Source organism: Diorhabda sublineata, chromosome 8, assembly GCF_026230105.1.
Source record: "Diorhabda sublineata isolate icDioSubl1.1 chromosome 8, icDioSubl1.1, whole genome shotgun sequence".
Classification (NCBI taxonomy): domain Eukaryota; kingdom Metazoa; phylum Arthropoda; class Insecta; order Coleoptera; family Chrysomelidae; genus Diorhabda; species Diorhabda sublineata.
This window is the reverse complement of record NC_079481.1, coordinates 30390999-30416097: the sequence shown is the minus strand read 5'-3', so window position 1 is coordinate 30416097 and position 25099 is coordinate 30390999. Positions and strand designations below refer to the sequence as shown.

Here is a 25099-nt window from a genome sequence, read left to right as displayed (position 1 = left end):
GCCTATATTGATAAAATAACAAGTTTTTCTAGAAGCGTTTTTGTATGAGACACATTTATGATAAAAATAGTGATTTAGATCTTTTTAATTCTTTCTAAAAGTTTTGCCGTCCGAAGAACATGTGTAAGTATTAGAAGAAATTCAAATTTACCCATATAGCGCGTTTAATACAAAAATTAGTTAATAAATTAGATAAAATATATTGTAAAATGAAGTATTACGATGTATTGCTATATCTCTAGACGCTGCGTTGCCAAATTTCAATCTTCTGAAGTTTCTTGAACTGATTTTCAATTATTATTATTTGTAGGATATCCGGAAAGCATTATGTCATCAATTTTAAATAAGAAAATATTTTTTTAATTGTTTTCTACATTTTTTTACTATTACTAAACAAATATGTCTCGATTAATTGAATAAAAATTCGATTTTAAATAATTTATATATGTATTGAAATATTTTTAGTTTGGCAACGTTGGTGTCTTAAACTACGAATAGACGATGTTGTGATACATCAATTATTTAAAATTTATAAATACAAATATATATAATATCATGAGATTTATACCCTTATTCGTCATTATTTATATTGAAATGAAGAGAAAATTAATCATCGTGCAATAAATCAAATTCATAATCACGTTCAACAAGATGGCGTATTAAATATAACCCGAAAAAGAACAAGACCAACAAAAAAGACGATTATTATAACCTCAAAAACTCACTGTTGATCTAGTAAAAAATAGTTACCTGTGGAAACAATGATCATCGTTTTGGTAACGATAAATAAACAAAATTTCTTTTCGTTTTGATTTTCGTATAGTGCGGACGTGAAATACGAATTGTGTCAACTTTTAACGTATTTCGTGAGTATTAATCTATTTTTTATAACATATAAACACTAGAATAAGAGAAATGATCAAATAATTGATGAGGATATCGTTAATTTCGAAGTAATTAATTGGAATATGTTATTTGGTTACGTTATATATGAAAATTTGACAATGACAAACTGAAATATTTACAAATATACTTTATTATTAGAAGTATAAGTGATAATTAATAATATATTAATTAATACGTGAATGAAATTGAGAATTATTCCATAAATGTTAATTAATGGTGATACGTTTCAATACATCGATATCGGCAACACTGCGGCGGCACAATATAATGGCGATGAAAGGTTAGTTCAATACTAGGCATGCGCGTATCTATTCGTATGCTTTTTAACAAGGATTTAATTGCGTCTAAGATTTGAAATAATTTCGGATTCTTATCAGGTTTTCATGAAATTTTGATTTAAAATTTTTAATTAATTTGTTTTAACGTAATTTCCATACTAATTTATGTTTAAAATAAATAATAAATCCATCAAAACTAGTTCGTCATCTACGAGGGTTGCTACATAAGTTTCGAGATAGACAAATTTAAACAAATATCTATAATTGGATATGGTTTTGTTGTTTTTTTCAAAATATTGTCCGTTAAGTTCACTTTTGCATGCGTTTGAAGCAATTGTCGAAGCATTTTTTCCATTCCGATTGAGGTACGTCCAAAACAAGTGATTTGAGGCATCGATCGCGACGTTAGATGTAAAAAAACGTTGAAATAGCAATTAATTTTTGATCTGCGGGAAGAATAAGAATGTTATCCTTTCTAATGGTATCTTTTAATAGGAAATTGATCGAATACGTTAGTTAATTGAGGTTATGTATTCAAAAATTATTTTCCGTCATTCTTAATGGTATTTATCAAATTTTTAAAAAAAATTGCACTATTTTCATTACCAAATCTATTATGTTGATGTAATTTCCAGCCGGGCGATAATCTAACATTTTTCTTTTCAGTATCAAACTAACAGATTACCACCCGTACCACACGTATTTCGACGAACGAATGCGATGTTCAAAGGGAGTACAAATAACTGGTATTTTTATTTTCATAACTCTGTACAAGTGCATTTTATAATATATCGGTCACGTCCACGATAACAAAATGATTATTGACTTTTGGTTGAATCAAAATGATTCCCACCTCTATACATCGAACTAAATATTATTCAAAATCGTTCTGTACCTCATTGTAGGTACAATTGTTTATTATTTATAATTGTTTAATAATTTACTCCCTAATAATAAGCGTTTTAATATTTATATAAAAAAATATCAGTTTTTATAATGAAATTTATTTTTATTACGAGTCTACCAATGACAAGATGGTTTTTTTTTATAGTTCAATCCAGTGTAGTATATGAAATACAGTGTTGTCATGTTTTTTTGAGTTACGACAATTTACAACTATGAAATATTCGAAATTAATAGTTGCTACGTTTTAATTTATCAATTATCGTTATAAAAATTTATTGTAACGCAAATTCTAATTAAAAATGGATTTAGTTATAAAAAGTATAAAAAATTTTTACGAAAAATTTCGTATTAATTATTACGAGTGTGAACTCGTGGCAACGTCTAATGAAACGATCGACAGGTCTCAAGAACAGAGATGATGGGGCATATTTAACATTAGAAAGAGATAGTAGAACTTTGAATATAAATCGAACTGAGTATTAGTTGGTAACATATAACGAAACGATTCACAATTCTCAAGAACAAAGATAATGAGGTATGTTTAACGATAGAAAGAGATATAGAATATAAATCGAACGTAGCAACATTTAATGAGACGATCGGGATTCTTAAGAACAGAGATAATGGGGTATGTTTGATGTTAGAAAGAGATAAACGAAGTTTATTATCTAAATATCAATTTAGCACATTTGGTAGGTGGATATAACTGGTTTATACTAGTGTTTTAAATATATGGCTATAATTTCAATTTAATTCAAATCGGGGTGAAAATATTGTGAAAAATAAGCAACCAGGCGAAAAAGAAAATTGAGTTGAATGATAATACACGATATATCGAGTTTGTACAATACATTTTATTTCAGAATTATTTAGATTGCTATTGAAACGGATCGTTAACGTGTAAATTTTTTATCAACAGATTTTTTCGCGTCACGTTATTAGCTCGTGCCGAAAATTTGCAGACATTTTGATTTGATTGTTTGGCGTTGTTTGTCTTGGAATTTATACAGGTTGTCCCGCTAAAGTTAACGACGAACTTTTATCAATATTTGATTTGATTAGTTAAATTGGGCACTGTATAAATGAATTAATACGCGATTAATATCTACAGTAACGATCAAAATTATTTATTTAACTCTTTTAATGGTAATTTAAGGTACGAAGTACCAACTTTCGAAAGTTTCGCGATATTTCGATTGGTCAGAAAAAAGTGACAGCCACTCGTGTTATACAGGATGGATTTTAAATTCTACAAGCAAGGCTCTAAAAAAAATTATTCCTAATCCATAGGCGTATCACTTTTTTTTTTGTAAACACTTTAAATAAGAATTTTTTTCGCCTAATTAATTTCGGTGACCATTTAATTCGATTATTTGCTTCACACGTCAAATCTTTTTGACAGCAAACGCTATGTCAAATGTCAATCGTCATTTCGTGCAGGATGGGACTCGGCTCGACGCGTATGGATTAGAAATTGGGTTTTATTACTCTCTCGCGTATAAAACTAGATTATAAAGTCGTTTTCCTTTCCAGGTACAGTCGTAAAAGCTATTATTACCGAAATAATAGTAAATTTTCGTCGCCGGTTAATCGTACCAAAGTTTTTGGTAAAGGAAATAACTTTGCGAGTAACGAACATAAAAATGACGGTAACGTCGAAACCGAACCGAACGACGACAATAATGTTCCGTTAGAAAAAGATCAAATCGTTCCGAAAAGAGCTTTGGAATTTGTATTAAACGACGTTTTGATTTATGAGGAATCGAAAGAATCCAACACGCCAGATCCTTCGAAAGAACCATTTAGTGATACCGATAAAAATGTCGGCGGAATCGACGAAGAAACCGCCTCGGATGATTTCGGAGTTGTAGACTTGGATCTATCTGAAGACAAACCGGAGGAATTGCTGAAGCGATTAACCGAGGACTCGAACGAATCCACGATGTACAAAACAGAAGAAGAAAATTCCAAATCTCGCAAACGAAAATGCGGTTCTAGTGGAAGATCGTCGTCGGATACTGGGATATCGAAGAGGAGCCGTTACGATGACGATAATAACGAAAAAGACACGATTAAAGATTTGAATCACCGATTTTATCCCAGTTTACCAAAAAATTATACAATCCCGAAGTTGGAGAAGGCGAAACGGGTTTTTTCAAAAGCGGATTCGCCGTGCTACAAACCGATACAATCTTTTGCTAAAGATAACGTCGCGAAGGCGAACAAAATCGAAATACCGAAATTTGATGGGGAGGAAAACGTGGATAAGGCGAAAAAAAGTCGCATAAAACAAAAGGAAACCAAAAAGATAAAATCTTCGGAATCGCAAAAGAAGAAAAATTGCAAAAACGAAAATTCCAAAACGCGTAAACACGACAAAGAACCTAATAAAAATGTTTGTAAGAAAAAGAAGGATTCCGTTGAAAATGGGAAAGAAAAAAATGAGAAATCGCGCGAAAATTGTCCGAAGAAAAACAATAAAAAAACCGCGATTAAAAAACACGAAAATAATAAAAAATGTACCGATAAAGACGATAATAATCGAAAAAATTCAAAAATTGACCGATACAAACCAAAATTGATGAGATTATTCAATTCCGGAGACGTTTCTCAAGATACCCAGAAAAAAATCGGAAAAAAATCGATAAATACTAGCGAAGAAAATGACGGGCAAATAATTCCACCCGAACCGATCGAAAATGAAAAATTCGAAAACGTAAGCAAGAAATTGGAGGAATTGTTCGGTACGTCGAGCGATAAAACCGGAGAAATCTCGATGATAATCGATAAAAAACAAAAGAAACTCAAAAATATCGAAAACCCCCCGAAACGAAGTGTGGATTTGGAAATAAGACAACCCGTGGAAAAGGAAATCGAAGAATGTTTGTCCCGTTGCGAGCAGTTGATAATTCGACCGCTCGATTTTCAACAACTCGAACCTACCGCTACAAATATCGATTATTGCGAACCGGCTACGACGGCATCGATTAAACTCGAAGCGTCGACTAAAATTTCGAATGCGCAAATCATCGATTTGACGATCGACGATTGCCGAGACGTCGATCAAAACGAAAATTGCGTAGGTCGAATTGGTGACGACGCGCTACCAAATTCGCAATCGAGTGATCGTAATCGTGTTGTAATAATTGATGAATCGGAACCTACCCCGTCGCCCACTAATTACAATCAATATTTAACGAATACGTTTTTAACTTTGGACGGAAACGGATTTCAATTGTTATCGAATCGATGCTTATCGAGTTCGTCGAAATCGAATGACGCAATCGATAATCGAACTTTATCGAATGATGAAACGGCGTTATCCGAATCGAATGGGGGCCACGATAATCGATTTTTATCGGAATCGTCGCGGTCGAGAGGGAAACTCGATGATCGATTTTTATCGAATGGAGCTCAATCGAGTTCGGTGGTAGCATCGTCATCGAGAGGCGTTAAATATGTCCGCGGTAAAGTAACGTCTTCGACAAACAGCTCCCGACATAAATCATTTAACCAAACATCAATAGAACCGTCTCCGATTGGTGTCGGAAGCAGTACCGTTGGACCGATGTTACCGCCATGGAATGGTGTCCAATTAGTGTCGTCGCCTTCGAAAGGGGCCGCTCAAAATAAGTCTGCCCCAATGATTTCGCCAATTTTAAATGGTGGTTGTTTGAACCAATCATCGGTACCACCGACGAGACGTTTCCCTTGCAAGAAATCGGGCGCCGATACTTTGGTTCCGGACGAGGTTCGATTGCCCTTTGGGGAATCCCTGTATGTTAATGACACGCAATATTCGTCGTTTACGGGGGATTTGCGTACGGTTGATGTAACTAATCGTCGACTTGTGGGGGTAGCGCCCATGGATAGTGCCAGATCGGATTCGACGGGATCACTTGACGAAGGAAATGATAGGTGAGAGACTGAAACGGGATATTATGTCCTTGAACGGAACAAACCGCGCTAAAACTTGATCAACTCGAGCACCCCAGGTTCACCAGGTACCTCGCATGGTCTTCACCGTCGTGATATTCTTGTTTAACGATGTCGAAAACCTCCAGGATGCATATAATTGTCCAAATTGTCAACTAATTTTCATGGAGCTCCAGGAAAAGACGAAAAACCGTCACCCCAGTTACACCAGGTACCTCGCATGGTCTTCACCGTCGTGATATTCTTGTTTAACGATGTCGAAAACCTCCAGGACGCATATATTTGTTCAAATTGTTGACTAATTTTCATGGAGCTCCAGGAAAAGACGAAAAACCGTCACCCCAGGTACACCAGGTACCTCGCTGGGTCTTTACCATCGTGATATTCTTGTTTAACGATCTCGAAAACCTCCAGGATGCATATATTTGTCCAAATTGTTGACTATTTTTCATGGAGCTCCAGGAAAAGACGTAAAACCGTCACCCCAGGTACACCAGGTACCTCGCATGGTCTTCACCGTCGTGATATTCTTGTTTAACGATCTCGAAAACCTCCAGGACGCATATATTTGTTCAAATTGTTGACTAATTTTCATGGAGCTCCAGGAAAAGACGTAAAACCGTCACCCCAGTTACACCAGGTACCTCGCATGGTCTTCACCGTCGTGATATTCTTGTTTAACGATGTCGAAAACCTCCAGGATGCATATAATTGTCCAAATTGTCAACTAATTTTCATGGAGCTCCAGGAAAAGACGAAAAACCGTCACCCCAGGTACACCAGGTACCTCGCATGGTCTTCACCGTCGTGATATTCTTGTTTAACGATCTCGAAAACCTCCAGGACGCATATATTTGTTCAAATTGTTGACTAATTTTCATGGAGCTCCAGGAAAAGACGTAAAACCGTCACCCCAGTTACACCAGGTACCTCGCATGGTCTTCACCGTCGTGATATTCTTGTTTAACGATGTCGAAAACCTCCAGGATGCATATAATTGTCCAAATTGTCAACTAATTTTCATGGAGCTCCAGGAAAAGACGAAAAACCGTCACCCCAGGTACACCAGGTACCTCGCATGGTCTTCACCGTCGTGATATTCTTGTTTAACGATCTCGAAAACCTCCAGGACGCATATATTTGTTCAAATTGTTGACTAATTTTCATGGAGCTCCAGGAAAAGACGTAAAACCGTCACCCCAGTTACACCAGGTACCTCGCATGGTCTTCACCGTCGTGATATTCTTGTTTAACGATGTCGAAAACCTCCAGGATGCATATAATTGTCCAAATTGTCAACTAATTTTCATGGAGCTCCAGGAAAAGACGAAAAACCGTCACCCCAGGTACACCAGGTACCTCGCATGGTCTTCACCGTCGTGATATTCTTGTTTAACGATCTCGAAAACCTCCAGGACGCATATATTTGTTCAAATTGTTGACTAATTTTCATGGAGCTCCAGGAAAAGACGAAAAACCGTCACCCCAGGTACACCAGGTACCTCGCTGGGTCTTTACCATCGTGATATTCTTGTTTAACGATCTCGAAAACCTCCAGGATGCATATATTTGTCCAAATTGTGGACTATTTTTCATGGAGCTCCAGGAAAAGACGTAAAACCGTCACCCCAGGTACACCAGGTACCTCGCATGGTCTTCAACGTTGTGATATTCTTGTTTAACGATCTCGAAAACCTCCAGGATGCATATATTTGTCCAATTTCTTAACGAATTTTTACGGGATATTAATAAACGACGTAGATGTTGGCCATTTTCGGCCCCAGGTACCTTCTGCATCGTCCTCCAAAACCCCTGTGTTGTAAAATCTTCTGTCCGGCCATATTTTCTAACTATTCGAGATAAATTTTTCCTTCTGCACACACACAATTTTTTTTTTCAAGATTTTCGTTCGCAAAGTTTCCCAAGCCTATCCTGGATCGATGTACTTAGAACTAGAAGTTTTATTTTTTTTTTAATTACAGCGACAGTCCTCACTAGAATTTCACTTAAATTTGTTCCATTTTTCCTACAGAACGGCATCAAATACACTCGAACGCCCTCGACATCCCAACGCGACCATAAATCAGATTTCATCGAATAGAAGGGTGTCTCAACCTCGACCTCTGTCTATTATCACCCTTGAAGATTGGCAGGAACACATCGGGCATTACATTCGGTTTATAGAGCAATCGATGCACTACGACAACCAATATTTAACTTGGTTAAAATCGAAAAACTTCCCGTCCGACATCTACACCAAAGAATTCAAAATGGTGGCAAAAATTCAAGAATTTCGTTTTTCTAATTACGCCAAAAATTTGATGGTCAAACTCCATTTTTCGAATATCAACAGCCACTTGACTGTCGTTCATGTAGACGAAATTTACAATTTTTTACTCCGACAAGGTTTAAGGATATCCATAGTGCGGATGTACACGTTGTTGTGGAAACTGATGGGATTCTATCCGTCTTTCTATAACAATCACGTAGCGTTGAAAAATTTGTACACATTTGTGCAGAAATGCATCGAGGCCATCGTCGCCAAATCTGCACAATGTCAAGGTAAGTTTTTTTTACGACTTTCGCATAAAACAAAATAATGTCGTCGAGTTGCCAATTAAAAAAAGAAGCAAATATATTTACATCGTGAGAAAGAAAGAGACAACGATATAAAATAAATAAAGTCGTCGAGTTGTCAATTAAAAAAAGAAGCAAATACATTTACATCGTGAGAAAGAAAGAGATAACAATATTTGAATCATATCAACTTGAATAAATCAGTCTGTTTATATATATACATATACGAGGGAGGTTTGAAGATATAACGTGACATGATTTATGATTTTTTTTATTTTTAAAAATAAAATTAATAATACGAGGGCTGTAGGTTATTTTGGGAGTTTTTTTTCGGTCATACCAAGGTATTAGTATTATTTTAATACGAGGGTTATTTGATTGTGACTTTTTTTAAAAAGAGTGTATAGGAAGAAAATGTGTATTTGCTCGATTTGGTATAATGAAAATCACGTTAATTTGGTGTTTTCGATTCCCTCGAATCCATTTATCGAGGTTCCAATTTTCGGAAATTATTAATTTTTATCAATAATTGTATAGTTTCGATTTCAACGACTCCTAGAACACATAATACACACAAATTAGTAAAAAGGAACCAAATCCGGTGTATATGGTGGCGCAAAGACAAAAGTTTGTTATTTATAGTTGAAAGCCTCAAATCAAGGTGCCTGATGGTATTTGGTACTGACGTATCTGAAGGCCGTCGTATCTCAAACGTTCTTTGATTCGACTGTGACATTTGACAGACGCATAAAATGAAAAATTGTATGGACCAATTATCGTTTTCTCTCATTTAATTGATACCACCGTCATCTGATGGCTTGGCTGCTTATAAACCAACATCTCGTCGAAACTTTTTCGTCCCGCTTCGTACATATCGTAAATAGAGGACAAAATTTGTGTAGAGATGGGAATAGCTGTTCCAAGTAACGGTTTGATAAAACGTGTACAATTGTCGAAATTAATTTCAGATTATAAAAAAGAAGAGTTCACGTCTCAGCAAAGATCAACGCTACGTGAACAAATAATCATGTTCAATTCACTAGTGTTGAATTCTCAAAAAATTGTCCATTATCGTAAATTGAATCGTTGTGCAGATCGAAGAAATCAGTTTCCGTATCAACAACCGTCGCCTAGTCAAACCTCCAACAAGACTGATTCGCCCTCTAATGCCAAAACGTGCGATACGAGGCGGCCGTCCTTGGTTGGCGATTTTGAAGCGTCCGAAGATGGTTCCAACAAGGTGGACGATCATCCTGGTCAATCGAAGGTGACTTCCGTACCAAGTACATCCAAGTATTCTCGTCCGAGTTGCCAAACTGGCAACAGAAATAGAAAAAAACCGACTGATGCTTCTATTTCTAATGAAATTGCTCAAATTAGTGTCCCAGTCGACGACGTTATTGATTTGACGTGGTTGAAAAACGTGCTATCCTCCGAGCTCGAGGAAGCGATCGATTTCATGATCATCAAGAAGGAAGAGGTCGAAATTCAAGAGGATTCAGTGTTGGTAGACGACAATCACTTTACCTCGGTAAGTTTACTAATGCACATCTCAACATAATTTACGATTATATTGATATACAAAAAAAGTAAAGCACCTTACTTTATGGACAACCCTCGTATTCTATATTCGCAAATTAATTATTACTAATATGTCGTGTTTATTATTTATGGTTATACACTTTAATTTAGTTATGGAATTGTTAATAATAACTTATATAACGTACATATAAAGTTTAATACCAATAAATTATTTTTATGTTGAAAAGTTTAAAAATCGTGAACTCGGCATAGTCATTGTGTATAGTCATAACTCGGTATAACAGCGTTGTCAGGTTTCCTCGATGAAATTATTTAAAACACCAATGAGTTTTTAAAAGTATCTACAGAATAAAACAAGCACCTTTGTCGGATGACATAGAACACAAATAAAATTGAAAAAAAAAATGCATAAAACACAATTGTTTTAAAAATTATCGAATGCAAATTTCATTATATGTGAGTTTTCCATTTTGAATTTAATAACAAACGATAAAATTTATTGAAATGTGATAATTATGTGACATTTGGCAATGCTGCTTAACGAATATGAAGCGTAGTATTTTCCGAACATTCCTAAATCATGTTCGGATTAACTCGACATAGTTTATTCTACCACTTGTTTTTTCATGATATTTTTTTTAATTTAACGTTTCCTATTGTTTACGTCATTGTTCATAAATTGAATTAATAAATGATGAATTATAGTTTCCATAAAACTTGAAATAAAAGGATCTACTTTTTCCTACATTGTAAAACAATAAGTTTGTCGCCATATTGCTTAATGAAAAATGATCCTACTGCGCAACTGCGTCGTAATAATAAAATTAAATGACACAATTCACCAACTTGCTTTTTAAAAACAATTTATTTGGCGAACTGATGATTTAATAATTTAAAGTTGCAAGTGGTTACACTAATCTGACTATCGTACTAGATGAATATCAAATTGAATGTACGAAGTATTAGTTTTACAGACTTCTTCATATATTGGTTCTTATCTTATAAAATATATTTATGGTTCATTATTGTCACATTAATAATAATCAACTGAAGACGATACTTCAATGGGTTTGAAGTGGAATCTATAAAATTGACAAACTAAACATATTCAAAATTTATAGCAAGATAACTTGATGAGGTTAGGGTTCGTAATAATAAATAGTTGATGATGATACGTTGTTGTCAAGAGGGTTGTTTTGGATAACTTAACCAGAAAGAACTTGTCTGAAATATTAGAATTTAGAGGTGGGAATTCTTATTACGTACAGTTTAAAAATAACAGTAACAAATCGTCGTATTATTTTTTTAAATATGATTGGATTATTACTACGATTTAACTTGATTTAGTATTTTTTATGATAATAATAATCTGATACGTATGTTTCTGTATGTATGTTTAAAAGACAACAATCGATCTTGCTCGATTAGATTTTTTATACGAGGTTTTTAAAAATATCGTCTACTCTACAAAACTGTGAAGGTCATATAAAAAATGCAACGCATTTTATAAACAATTTTAACAAAAATGCAAACGGCGGTGTAACGATGATTTTGTTTAGCTTTGTAGCAGATTTTTTCATAATACCTGACGTTTATTAATTATTAGATTATGTCAGCATACTGCGAACTGAATAACGACCATACAAAACCTTTTGATAAAATTTATAATCGACGTTGCACATGTTGGGTCTTCAATTCTAATTTATGGTTTCTCAGAAATCTTATCTATATTTGAAGGTAAACAAATACAAATAAAATATCGTTCACGTCCAGAGCTTCGTAATTTTGTTCAAGTTTTGTTTTACCAGATATACGAGGTTTGTTCGAAACGTATCTGTATTTTTGGGTTAAAATTTATCGTTTTACCAGATATACGAGGGTTGTTCGAAATGTGTCTGTATTTTTGGGTTAAAATTTATCGTTTTACCAGATATACGAGGTTTGTTCGAAATGTGTCTGTATGTTTGGGTTAAAATTTATCGTTTTACCAGATATACGAGGGTTGTTCGAAATGTGTCTGTATTTTTGGGTTAAAATTTATCGTTTTACCAGATATACGAGGTTTGTTCGAAATGTGTCTGTATGTTTGGGTTAAAATTTATCGTTTTACCAGATATACGAGGTTTGTTCGAAATGTGTCTGTATGTTTGGGTTAAAATTTATCGTTTTACCAGATATACGAGGTTTGTTCGAAACGTATCTGTATTTTTGGGTTAAAATTTATCGTTTTACCAGATATACGAGGGTTGTTCGAAATGTGTCTGTATTTTTGGGTTAAAATTTATCGTTTTACCAGATATACGAGGTTTGTTCGAAATGTGTCTGTATGTTTGGGTTAAAATTTATCGTTTTACCAGATATACGAGGTTTGTTCGAAATGTGTCTGTATTTTTGGGTTAAAATTTATCGTTTTACCAGATATACGAGGTTTGTTCGAAATGTGTCTGTATTTTTGGGTTAAAATTTATCGTTTTACCAGATATACGAGGTTTGTTCGAAATGTGTCTGTATGTTTGGGTTAAAATTTATCGTTTTACCAGATATACGAGGTTTGTTCGAAATGTGTCTGTATTTTTGGGTTAAAATTTATCGTTTTACCAGATATACGAGGTTTGTTCGAAATGTGTCTGTATGTTTGGGTTAAAATTTATCGTTTTATCAGATATACGAGGTTTGTTCGAAACGTATCTGTATGTTTGGGTTAAAATTTATCGTTTTATCAGATATACGAGGTTTGTTCGAAACGTATCTGTATGTTTGGGTTAAAATTTATCGTTTTACCAGATATACGAGGTTTGTTCGAAATGTGTCTGTATGTTTGGGTTAAAATTTATCGTTTTACCAGATATACGAGGTTTGTTCGAAATGTGTCTGTATGTTTGGGTTAAAATTTATCGTTTTATCAGATATACGAGGTTTGTTCGAAACGTATCTGTATGTTTGGGTTAAAATTTATCGTTTTACCAGATATACGAGGTTTGTTCGAAATGTGTCTGTATGTTTGGGTTAAAATTTATCGTTTTACCAGATATACGAGGTTTGTTCGAAATGTGTCTGTATGTTTGGGTTAAAATTTATCGTTTTACCAGATATACGAGGTTTGTTCGAAACGTATTTGTATGTTTGGGTTAAAATTTATCGTTTTATCAGATATACGTGGTTTGTTCGAAACGTATTTGTACCTTTGGGTTAAAATTTATCGTTTTATCGGATATACGAGGTTTGTTCGAAACGTATTTGTATTTTTGGGTTAAAATTTATCGTTTTATCAGATATACGAGGTTTGTTCGAAATGTATCTGTCTCTGTATCTGAAATTTTGAAAATTTTGGCGTATTTTTTTCGACACATAATTTTTGATTCCAGCTTCAAATTAATAAATTCGTCCTCAGCGGAAGATATTGTATATGCAATAAACCGGCTATTTTAATATGTAGTTGCCGTATGGCTATGTATTGTAGCAATAATTGTCAAGTAAGTATTGATACTAATTTTGACTTTCTATTTTATTTCTCATTCGACCAAATTGAGACGACGAGACGAGACCTTCAAAACCCCTTCATAATTCAACTATTCCAACTGTGTAATTTCCCGCTTCGTAGCATCGATTCTAGACCATTTTAGAAACTTCTATCTAATTACAGTTTATACAATTTGAAACGGCAGTTTTATTAACGGTTATTCAATAATAGATGGAGCCAATCGTCATCATTTATAGTTTTCGCTGAGCTTTTGATAATTGTCGTTAGATGGCGTGCGGCTGTTTACATGTCGCAGTATCAGTTTGGATTGGAACCGTTTAATTACCGCCGTTTCAAATTCAAGAAACGTCAGCGAATGAAATGAATAATTTAAAGCGGGATATACGAGGTGTGTTTAAAAAAAAAACGACGATCCTTGAAATATCGCTACATTTGTATAAATTTTTTTGGACATACCTCGTAAATATTGGAAAGGTGAAATGGAAATCAATTTTTTTTTGTTTTATATTTTCAGATAATACATTGGCCGGAACATAAGAAAATGTGCGTATATAAAAAGGGTTAAAAATATTTTTTTTCACGTTATTATCGTATTTGGGGGGAAAATAGTGCAAAAATATTTGTTCCGAAAGTTTTATTTGACTTATCGGTGACCCCCCCAAATTTTATGTTTAATTAGAAAAGTTAACCACCGAAATTTATTTTTTCAATAGTCTAGTGATTGTTTGAAAATATTTTTGAGTTTTCTACCCTTGATTTGATGTACTCAAAATTGACTTTGAAGTTAGTGAGGGTGGTTTGGACTTAACCAATATATAAAAATGGGGGGTGGAAGTGGATGCGAAGGTAATTTAACGATTACTTTCAGTGTATAAAAGTTATCCTGTGATTTAGGTATAAGGAAATTTCCATACCGATTTTCATCGATTAATGGATATTAGACCCTCGTATTTAACAAAAAAAAAATTAGTCGACGTTGCCGGACTGTGTGTAGTAACGTCAATTACCGTAAAATCCTCGAAATAATATTTTTTTCTCGATAAAAACAAATTTTTACACGATTTCGATTGCCCTCGTATAATTTCGATACTGAGGTTTCAGATTTTGTTTTTACTCCAAAAGGCTTGGGTTTAGTACAATATTCATGATTCAGCCATGAATTAGATTTAATTTAAAAAATGTGATAGTTTGAATGTTTTGTGTATTATTTTGTACTTGTTGATATGAAAAAGAAGTTATTAAAATTATTTGTAACAATTTTTCGAACGTTATTTTTCCCACTATTACCCATAATTCACTAAAAAGACCAATTTGCGAATCCACTGCCATCTCTTACGTAGTGGATGAACTCACTTTGATCACAGTATAGAAAAAAATAGTTTCGAATATCGCACGCACCATCTTTTATGGAATAGATTAACTAAATTTGTCTATTGAACAAAAATGGCAGATTCGCAATACGCTATCTATTGAGTAATAGAGAAATCAAGTTCCAACTATGGATAAAAATTACAGTTCCCTATTTGATAAACTAGATTGAATAATTGGATGAAAAATGGCGTTTTCCAACATCGCCATCTATTGTGTAATAGATATAGTCAATACCTAAAACGAATGAGTATTACAGTTCCCTATTCGATTAATTACATTGAATCATTGGATGAAAATGGCGATTTCTAACATCGCATTCGTCACTTATTGTGTAATAGACAAAATAAATTCCAAAATTGGATGAAAATAAATTAGATTTGATTAGATAAATCACTGGATAAAAAATGGCATATTTTCGATGGCCATCTGTTGTGTAATAGATGAACTTGTTAACATTAAGGGATAAAAAATGGGAGATTTCTACAATCTCATGTAATGGACGATCCATTGCAATTTATTTTATGAAATATGGAGAAAATTTTACATGATTAGATTTGGAATCAGTAAAAATAAAGGAAAAACTGAAATTTTCTCATACCGAATTTATTGAATTAGAATCATATATATAATTATTTGGTGGATGAAAACGCCATCTAGATAGCAGTACGGTACACTAATTTAATGCTGTCATAATAGAAATTTTCGTTCGTTACAACTTGAATACATAAATTGAATATGCTCTACGCACCAATAGATGTCGCTACCGTCTAAACTATACAGAATTAATTAGTATTAAAATATTTTATTTAAATATATAAAATGTACTAAATAATTACCAATGAATCAATAGAGTGCATTAAAGCCTCCCGTGTATCGATGGAATTCCTCACTAGCAATAATTCTCCAATAAAACAGGATTTAAAATACTTTGGTGGATCGAGTTTCTCATTGCAGGAATACCTTTTGTTGTCTGCAAATGGGATTTTACATAAAAGGGGATTAAAAAGAGATTATATCAAAGGCCACCGGCAAAGAATCCCCGTCGTGCGTAACTCACGATTTTTTATTAGTTATTCACAGATTTGGTCATAAATTTTATTTTCAATTAGTGTACATAGCGAAAAGTAGACTTCGCGTCAATTCAAATCAGTGGCGTACTTAGCACATTATAAAAAACGTTTCGTAAAGTTGGGTTAGGTTTTCGATTTTAGTAAATTTCTTAATATTAAATTGTTTTACATACTTTTCCGTCATACTCTCTATTATTTATATCTATTTGAGTGAATTAAACGATTTTAATTTGTGTTTACGAAATAAAAAACGACAATTCGTCGAAATATCTTGACCTTTTTACAGTTAAAGACTCTCGTATGTACGGGAAATGATGTGCATTTTCAATTGTTTGCAAGTATTTTTTATTTCCTTTTGAAATTTTTATTTATCGAATGCATACAATACAAAAATGAGGTTGAGTGACTTGTAAGGAGTAGGTCAGACAACGTAAGGTTTTAATGTCTGTTTAAATTATTGGTACTTCATATATATCCCCACGTAATTGTTATAAAAAGTATAAAAAACATTTTTTTTATCATAAAACAAGTTATATTAAATTTTGCCAGTGCTGTACGTTCGAAATTTACTATTTTCAATACCTGTTAGGGTTAGAACCGTTCGTTGTCGTATCGGAAGGAATATCCGCCATTAGAGTGACGTCACTTGTCAAAATATTTGTAAAACGTGATAAAATTATTCATGTTCGGTAAATAACTTCATTATATTTGGTAGAATTATAAAAATAAAACTAAATAATCGTGTTTTTTTTTACTGTTTATTGTTAATAAGAGTAAATACAGTAAGAAAAATATTTTGTCACGAAAACATCGAACAAAACCCGATGTATGCGCCATCTATTACGTAATAGATAAACTTACTCGATAAAAAATCGTGAAACTACGATTGTTTTTGTATTTAAACTGTTCAAAATGAATTTAATTTTGTTTATATTCGATTCCAACGCCCCTCGTATAATTGGGAGGACCATTCGCGAAAAAAATCTTTCTACTATTTTATTCAGTTGACCCGTATGTAAATGTTGACCAGTTCGGGTCGAGAGGAGTGGAATTTCCAAGTGATTGTAACATGAGCTCACATTCACAACGCATACATACCTACTTATACAGTGTGTCCACGTAAATTGGAGGCGTATGCGGCATAACTTTTTTATTATTAATTTTACGAAAAAAAGTTATTCTTTGTAAAAAGTTCTAAATTTTCCGAAACCTAAAATTCGATCATCGGATGTTAAATTTTTTGAGTCGTATACGAGGTTTGTCGAAAAATGTGATTTTTCGACAAATATGGAAAAAAAATGTGGTTTTTTTGACAATATCGAAAATTTTTATAAATAAAAGATGTTCAGAATTCAATATAGCTTTCAAATTGTTTATTTTTAATTAAAAAAAATTATTTTTTCTACATTTTCACTGCGATTACGTTGAAAATTTGAGTTTGCACATTAATGCATAATTAATCTAGGATGCACTGGATGATAATTGTTTTTAAAAGTTCATTTAGATTTGTTTAAGAGCTATTTTCAATTCTGAACATCTTTTATTTATAACTATTTTCGATATTGTCAAAAAATCACATTTTTCGACAAACCTCGTATACGATTGAAAAAATTTAACATCCGATGATCGAATTTTAGGTTTTGGAACATTTAGAACTTTTTATAAAGAATAACTTTTTTTCGTAAAATTAATAATAAAAAAGTTACGTCCCATATGCCGTCGATTTACGTGGACACACTGTATAGTTAATCGCCCTTTGTCGTCCATTATTCCACCATAAAGGGATGTACGAATCACTACTTTTATATTTATTCAAAAACAAAATAGTTTGCAATGGAATTTACATAAAAATCTCACTATATTTTAAATCGCGAGGAATCTAGCAAAAATAACTGTTTCAAAAAGCCGGCGAATCTTCAAGATTTATAATATAATGACGACGTACGTGATAAAGATCACTAAGAAAGATATAAGAAGACATCAAATACTACAAATCTTGAGTTATTAATATTTATGTCGCAATTATGAACGTCGACGACTAACCGAGAAGGAAAAAAAAACAAAAAATGACGATGAAATACATTCCTGTTTAGAAAAACACGATTCCTATAAATATAAATGAAGTTTGTAGTTGTGTGACCGTGGAAATCAAACCCAAAATATATTTAGTTACTTCCAGTCGACATTCAACGCCATATAAAGCAAGAAAACAGTCGAAGTGGGTTCAGAATTCGATATTAGGTAAAGAAGAAACCATATGACGAAAAAATCAAAGAAATAGACGCCAAATTCAAAAAAAAAACGGTGAATTTAAACTGAGACTGACCAAATCCCAAGATTTAAAAGTCCTGTTTAGAAAAACGCGATTCCCATAAATATAAATGAAGTTTGTAGTTGTGTGACCGTGGAAATCAAACCCAAAATATATTTAGTTACTTCCAGTCGACATTTAACGCCAAATAAAACGAGAAAACAGTCGAAGTGGGTTCAGAATTCGATATTAGGTAAAGAAGAAACCATATGACGAAAAAATCAAAGAAATAGACACCAAATTCAAAAAAAAAACGGTGAATTTAAACTGAGACTGACCAAATCCCAAGATTTAAAAGTCCTGTTTAGAAAAACGCGATTCCCATAAATATAAATGAAGTTTGTAGTTGTGTGACCGTGGAAATCAAACCCAAAATATATTTAGTTACTTCCAGTCGACATTTAACGCCAAATAAAACGAGAAAACAGTCGAAGTGGGTTCAGAATTCGATATTAGGTAAAGAAGAAACCATATGACGAAAAAATCAAAGAAATAGACACCAAATTCAAAAAAAAAACGGTGAATTTAAACTGAGACTGACCAAATCCCAAGATTTAAAAGTCCTGTTTAGAAAAACGCGATTCCCATAAATATAAATGAAGTTTGTAGTTGTGTGACCGTGGAAATCAAACCCAAAATATATTTAGTTACTTCCAGTCGACATTTAACGCCAAATAAAACGAGAAAACAGTCGAAGTGGGTTCAGAATTCGATATTAGGTAAAGAAGAAACCATATGACGAAAAAATCAAAGAAATAGACGCCAAATTCAAAAAAAAAACGGTGAATTTAAACTGAGACTGACCAAATCCCAAGATTTAAAAGTCCTGTTTAGAAAAACGCGATTCCCATAAATATAAATGAAGTTTGTAGTTGTGTGACCGTGGAAATCAAACCCAAAATATATTTAGTTACTTCCAGTCGACATTTAACGCCAAATAAAACGAGAAAACAGTCGAAGTGGGTTCAGAATTCGATATTAGGTAAAGAAGAAACCATATGACGAAAAAATCAAAGAAATAGACGCCAAATTCAAAAAAAAAACGGTGAATTTAAACTGAGACTGACCAAATCCCAAGATTTAAAAGTCCTGTTTAGATAAACGCGATTCCCATAAATATAAATGAAGTTTCTAGTTGTGTGACCGTGGAAATCAAACCCAAAATATATTTAGTTACTTCCAGTCGACATTTAACGCCAAATAAAACGAGAAAACAGTCGAAGTGGGTTCAGAATTCGATATTAGGTAAAGAAGAAACCATATGACGTAAAAATCAAAGAAATAGACGCCAGATTCAAAAAAAAAGGTGAAATTAAACTGATATTGACCAAATCGCAAGATTTAAAAGTCTCTAAATACAAATTTTATGTCTACGACGGACTATTTTTCTGTCGACGTAATAAATAAACGGATTCTTGTTGAAGAAACGCATTACGTCTTCGGTTTCCGACTTAATGATCGTATTTATTTCCACCGGTTGATTTCGTTTCGAAAGGATAAGCCTTAGATTTGTTTTTTTAAACGGACGCAGTGCAGTGTATTTCGAAAATTACCCTCCCGGTTCCAATAGCTGACACAGTCTCGTCGAAACTAAACAAATTCTGTATAATGGCGAATGTTTTCATTTGGATCCCTACTAAGTCAACATATTTGAATGGATAACTTCCTTACAACCCAGATTTGGTCCCCGGCGATTACAACTTATCTCCTTAATTGAAAGAATAAACGATTTGGGGACGACGCGTTTCATAATCGACGAAAAACTGAAAGGAAAGGTTTTGAACAATGTTTCAGACATATATAAGATGTAAAAACGCATTTTGTGTAGCGTGTTTTCTAGTTGGGGGTCCTCATCAGCGCAATGTGTCGGTTAGTTGGTGAGCACCATGTTGAATTGTATGATAATGACGAGATAGATGATGATTGAAGAAAAAATTGATGTTAAACACGATTGGTTGATGTCGTAAAAGCCGCCCGCTGAAAAAATGGGGCACCATTGTTCCGCGTATTTCGCCAATAAAAGCAGTTGCTCTCTGTTATTGGCGTTTTTCGATTCTTCCACGGAGAGGTAGCAGGTTTTTATGAGTTGCCTTCCGCTGTTTTCCACGGCGTCGTACGACGTCGCCAAAATAATCAAGTAGACCTGAAACGAAACGAAATCGACAGTTTTGACGTCCCTGGTATGATGTATTTTATGTAAAACAAGGTTGGGGTGGTCGAGGTTAAATTCTTTCGACTGCTGGTGCTACATCGAAGCAATGAAAAAAAAATTAGTAATAATTTTGGAAATAGGAATATTAGATTGGGTTCTATCAATCAGCTATTTGAAAAATATCCTGGAAATGGAAACTTTTGGATCAAGACCTCCTGTAATAGTTTCTGTTTTACAGTCGGAATCAGAATATTGACTATACATTTACTTGAACAAATTCAGTTGTTATTTTGTGTTATAATTGAAAAGTTGATTGTCAATGGCCACCTATTCTACCAGAAATGTTAACTAATATAACAGGGATTATTAAACGCTAGATTGAAGTAGATTTTTAATTTAAATATAACCAGTGATGTTTGAATTTGATACATTTAAATAATTTTCGTTCAATTGATTTATTAATATGTTTTACTAGTATAGCTGACCACACACCTCAATAGATTTTAATTAATTTATTAGTAATTTGGTTTTTCCAAATGTTTTTTTTTCTTAAACAAAATCATGGAAATGGATGATTTTTATAAATACTTTATATTATTTATTGTTAAAAAAACATTATTGAACAATATATTAAAATTTTAAATAGTTCTAAACTAAAATCGGTATGAAATAGTCAATGGTCGCCTATACTAATAGAATACGTACATTAGTATATTGAAGATTATTAAACACGTGACTAATATTGACTTTTGACTCAAAAATAACCAAGGAAATTTGATTATAACGCAATTAAATAATTTTCGTTTAATTGATTAATTTATTTGATATTAAAACTGGCAAATTTTATAGATCTCAGTTAGATGAAAGTTTTTATTTTCGTTCTTTTCATATTTGAATGTTAAAAACACGTTTTTTAACAAAAAATCAACATTTCCAATGTACTATTACAAATTACATTCGATCTGAAATAAATAGTCCATGGTCGACTATACTAATAGAATACGTACATCAGTATATTGAAGATTATTAAACACGTGACCAAAGTAGATTTTTGATTCAATTATAACAAGTGATAATCGAATGTGATACAATTAAATAATTTTTGTTTGATTAATTAATTTATATATTTCGATAATAAAGCTGGCCACACACCTCAATAAATTTTAATCAGTTTATTAGTATTTTAGTTTTTCGAAATGTTTTTTTTCTAAAACTAAATCATGGAAATGGATGATTTTTATAAAAACTTTATATTTTTTATTGTCAAAAAACATTATTGAACAATATATTAAAATTTTAAATAGTTCTAAACTAAAATCGGTATGAAATAGTCAATGGTCGCCTATACTAATAGAATACGTACATTAGTATATTGAAGATTATTAAACACGTGACTAATATTGACTTTTGACTCAAAAATAACCAAGGAAATTTGAATATAACGCAATTAAATAATTTTCGTTTAATTAATTAATTTATTTGATATTAAAACTGGTTAATTTTATAGATCTCAGTTAGATGAAAGTTTTTATTTTCGTTCTTTTCATTTTTGAATGTTAAAAACACGTTTTTTAACAAAAAATCAACATTTCCAATGTACTATTACAAATTACACTCGATATGAAATAAATAGTCCATGGCCACCCATACTAATAGAATACGTACATCAGTATATTGAAGATTATTAAACACGTGACCAAAGTAGATTTTTAATTCAATTATAACAAGTGATAATCGAATGTGATACAATTAAATAATTTTTGTTTAATTAATTAATTTATATATTTTGATAATAAAGCTGGCCACACACCTCAATAAATTTTAATCAGTTTATTAGTAATTTGGTTTTTCGAAATGTTTTGTACATTTAGATGATTTTGAAAATAATATGCTTCAAAATCATTTATTATTTAGTAAAAAGTTACGATATGAAAAATTTTTCAATTTTTTTTCGATAAACTTTAAAATAAACGAAACTTGGTAGAAAAAAAATATTTTTCTACTGGTTTATAGTAATTTTTGTAATCTAGTTGATTAAAATACAATTAGTTGTAGCGTTTAATCCGCTAAATTCTATTTTTTTAATTCAAAAACACTCAGGGGGTTGATTATTATTGATATAACGAGTCCAGAAGTTTTCCAAATTTCCAATCTTGGAATTCCACAATCGTATTTTTGAAAAAACTTCGTGGAACGAATATACGATTAGAATGAACGAATTCAAAATTTGATATCTGTCGTTTGAATGTCATAAACTAGATTTGTATTAATAAAATTTTATTAAAACTAATATTTTATAGGGAAATTGGTGATATTTAGTTTGTACCGTTCGAAAAAAGACGTTTTATCTAAATCCACGTTACGAACAAATCCTTACGCCAACCCTGTCTAGTTTCAGTTCTAGCAGGCGGTTTATTTACAATATTTCTTTAAAATAATGTCTAGGAAACTCTATTTATTCATTTGTTGTGTTTTTGGGTTGTATAAAGGTTTCTGGGAGTAGTGGGAGGACTAGATGTGTTTATATATAATAAATTTGACGTTTCTTTATGTCGAAAGTCAAGTGTCAAATTAGGATAAGATGGAAACTCACCACGAAAGGAATCGGATACGTATAAACGGCCAAATTTAATACCAAATCGTCGCCAACTTTTTCATCGAAAATCGACAAACACATATGCAAAATTATATATATAAATAAACAATTGCTGGCGAATATCGATGTGCCAAATAATTCGTTGCTCAATTTAACAATTCTATTACTTATTTCGAGGTGTTTGACGATTTTATCGGAGGCGTCTTCGAAATTAGACGATTTTCGACACATAACAATCGTTAATGAATTGTAGCCGTCGTATTTATTCCTCAACCAATCGGCACTGACTAAATAATAAGCGAAAAGTTGCAAAGTACAAATAACGGTGATTATTTGCGTACTGAAATGTACCATAATCTCGAATCGCTTCCTCGTTATCGATACGTAAAAACCCAATAAGTAAGTAGCCGAAAAATACGAAACGACGAACAATATTTTGGCGTGCACCCAATGGAACTCGTCCGGTTTTTTCGCATCCGGAAACGACGTTTTCCTTTCTAGTTTACGCATAGCGACGACAAGTTGGTTCTTGAGGTCTTTCGCGAAAAATTGGTAATAAACGAAACAGTACAACGAAAATAGTACTTCGAAAAGACTACGTCCGAACGCCATTTTACCCAAAATGGGACTCAAGTGTCCCAAGTCTTGGTATCTCGTTTCGAGCACGTAGACGCCGGTTGCTGTTGTGGAAAATATCAAAATGGCCGCGAATAATTTCGAATTTCCCGCCAACGGTCCTAAACCGAAAAAACTAATCGCGCGCATTGTTTTTAGAACTAATTCGAAATTGTTTGTGAATTCTCGTCGATTCATTTTTTGGATCGTCGATATTAACAAAATGAGTAGTGAAAAATATCGTAATCGATAATTGCGTGTCAGTTTTTGTATAAATAAACACGAAAAGTTTTAGTTTTTTTCATGGTAATGAATAATTCAATAATTAAGGGTGTAAAATGGTTACGGAAATTCCAAATTTCAAAATCCTTCAATCTAGGATGTTTCCGTACGTATTTGGATGTTTTCCGGGTTAATTGGGGCGGTTTTTTTCGGAATATGAAACACCAGCGTTGATTTCAAATTTCCTTAAGATGTCCATCGGTGTTTACCTGAACGTATCGAAATTTATAAGATTGGTATGGTTAAATCGTATCAAAAACCTTGCGATAAGTCCAGTGCGGTTGTTCTGGATTCCCCATAGTCCTTAATGTCTTTAATCCGTGACGTAGATCAGGAAATCCCATGTTTATGGGAGTTGTATTCGTTGAAGATGTTAACAGACTCAAGATTTGGTTGCGACTTGATCAAATAGAAGGTTGTTGTTGATATGGGTTGAAACTTTCCATTTTTGATTGTTAAAAACTCATTTTTTAACGAAAAAATCAATATTTCCAATGTACTATTACAAATTATATTCGATCTGAAATAAATAGTCCATGGTCGACTATACTAATAGAATACGTACATCAGTATATTGAAGATTATTAAACACGTGACCAAAGTAGATTTTTGACTCAATTATAACAAGTGATAATCGAATGTGATACAATTAAATAATTTTTGTTTGATTAATTAATTTATATATTTCGATAATAAAGCTGGCCACACACCTCAATAAATTTTAATCAGTTTATTAGTATTTTAGTTTTTCGAAATGTTTTTTTTCTAAAACTAAATCATGGAAATGGATGATTTTTATAAAAACTTTATATTTTTTATTGTCAAAAAACATTATTGAACAATATATCAAAATTTTAAATAGTTCTAAACTAAAATCGGTATAAAATAGTCAATGGTCGCCTATACTAATAGAATACGTACATTAGTATATTGAAGATTATTAAACACGTGACTAATATTGACTTTTGACTCAAAAATAAACAAAGAAATTTGAATACAACGCAATTAAATAATTTTCGTTGAATTAATTAATTTATTTGATATTAAAACTGGCTAATTTTATAGATCTTAGTTGG

The 25099-nt window shown here is 32.5% G+C and overlaps 1 protein-coding gene across 1 annotated transcript; it reads left to right on the top strand.

The window, feature by feature from the left end:
- Positions 1 to 90: 90 nt before the first annotated feature.
- On the top strand, positions 91 to 14878 carry LOC130448477 (homeobox protein 2-like). The gene is made up of 7 exons (XM_056785889.1): positions 91 to 123; positions 1851 to 1930; positions 3624 to 6008; positions 8059 to 8588; positions 9572 to 10134; positions 13511 to 13618; positions 14141 to 14878. The coding sequence occupies exons 2-7, from the start codon at positions 1905 to 1907 to the stop codon at positions 14189 to 14191; spliced, it is 3663 nt and encodes a 1220-aa protein (XP_056641867.1). The 5' UTR covers positions 91 to 123; positions 1851 to 1904; the 3' UTR covers positions 14192 to 14878.
- Positions 14879 to 25099: the final 10221 nt, after the last annotated feature.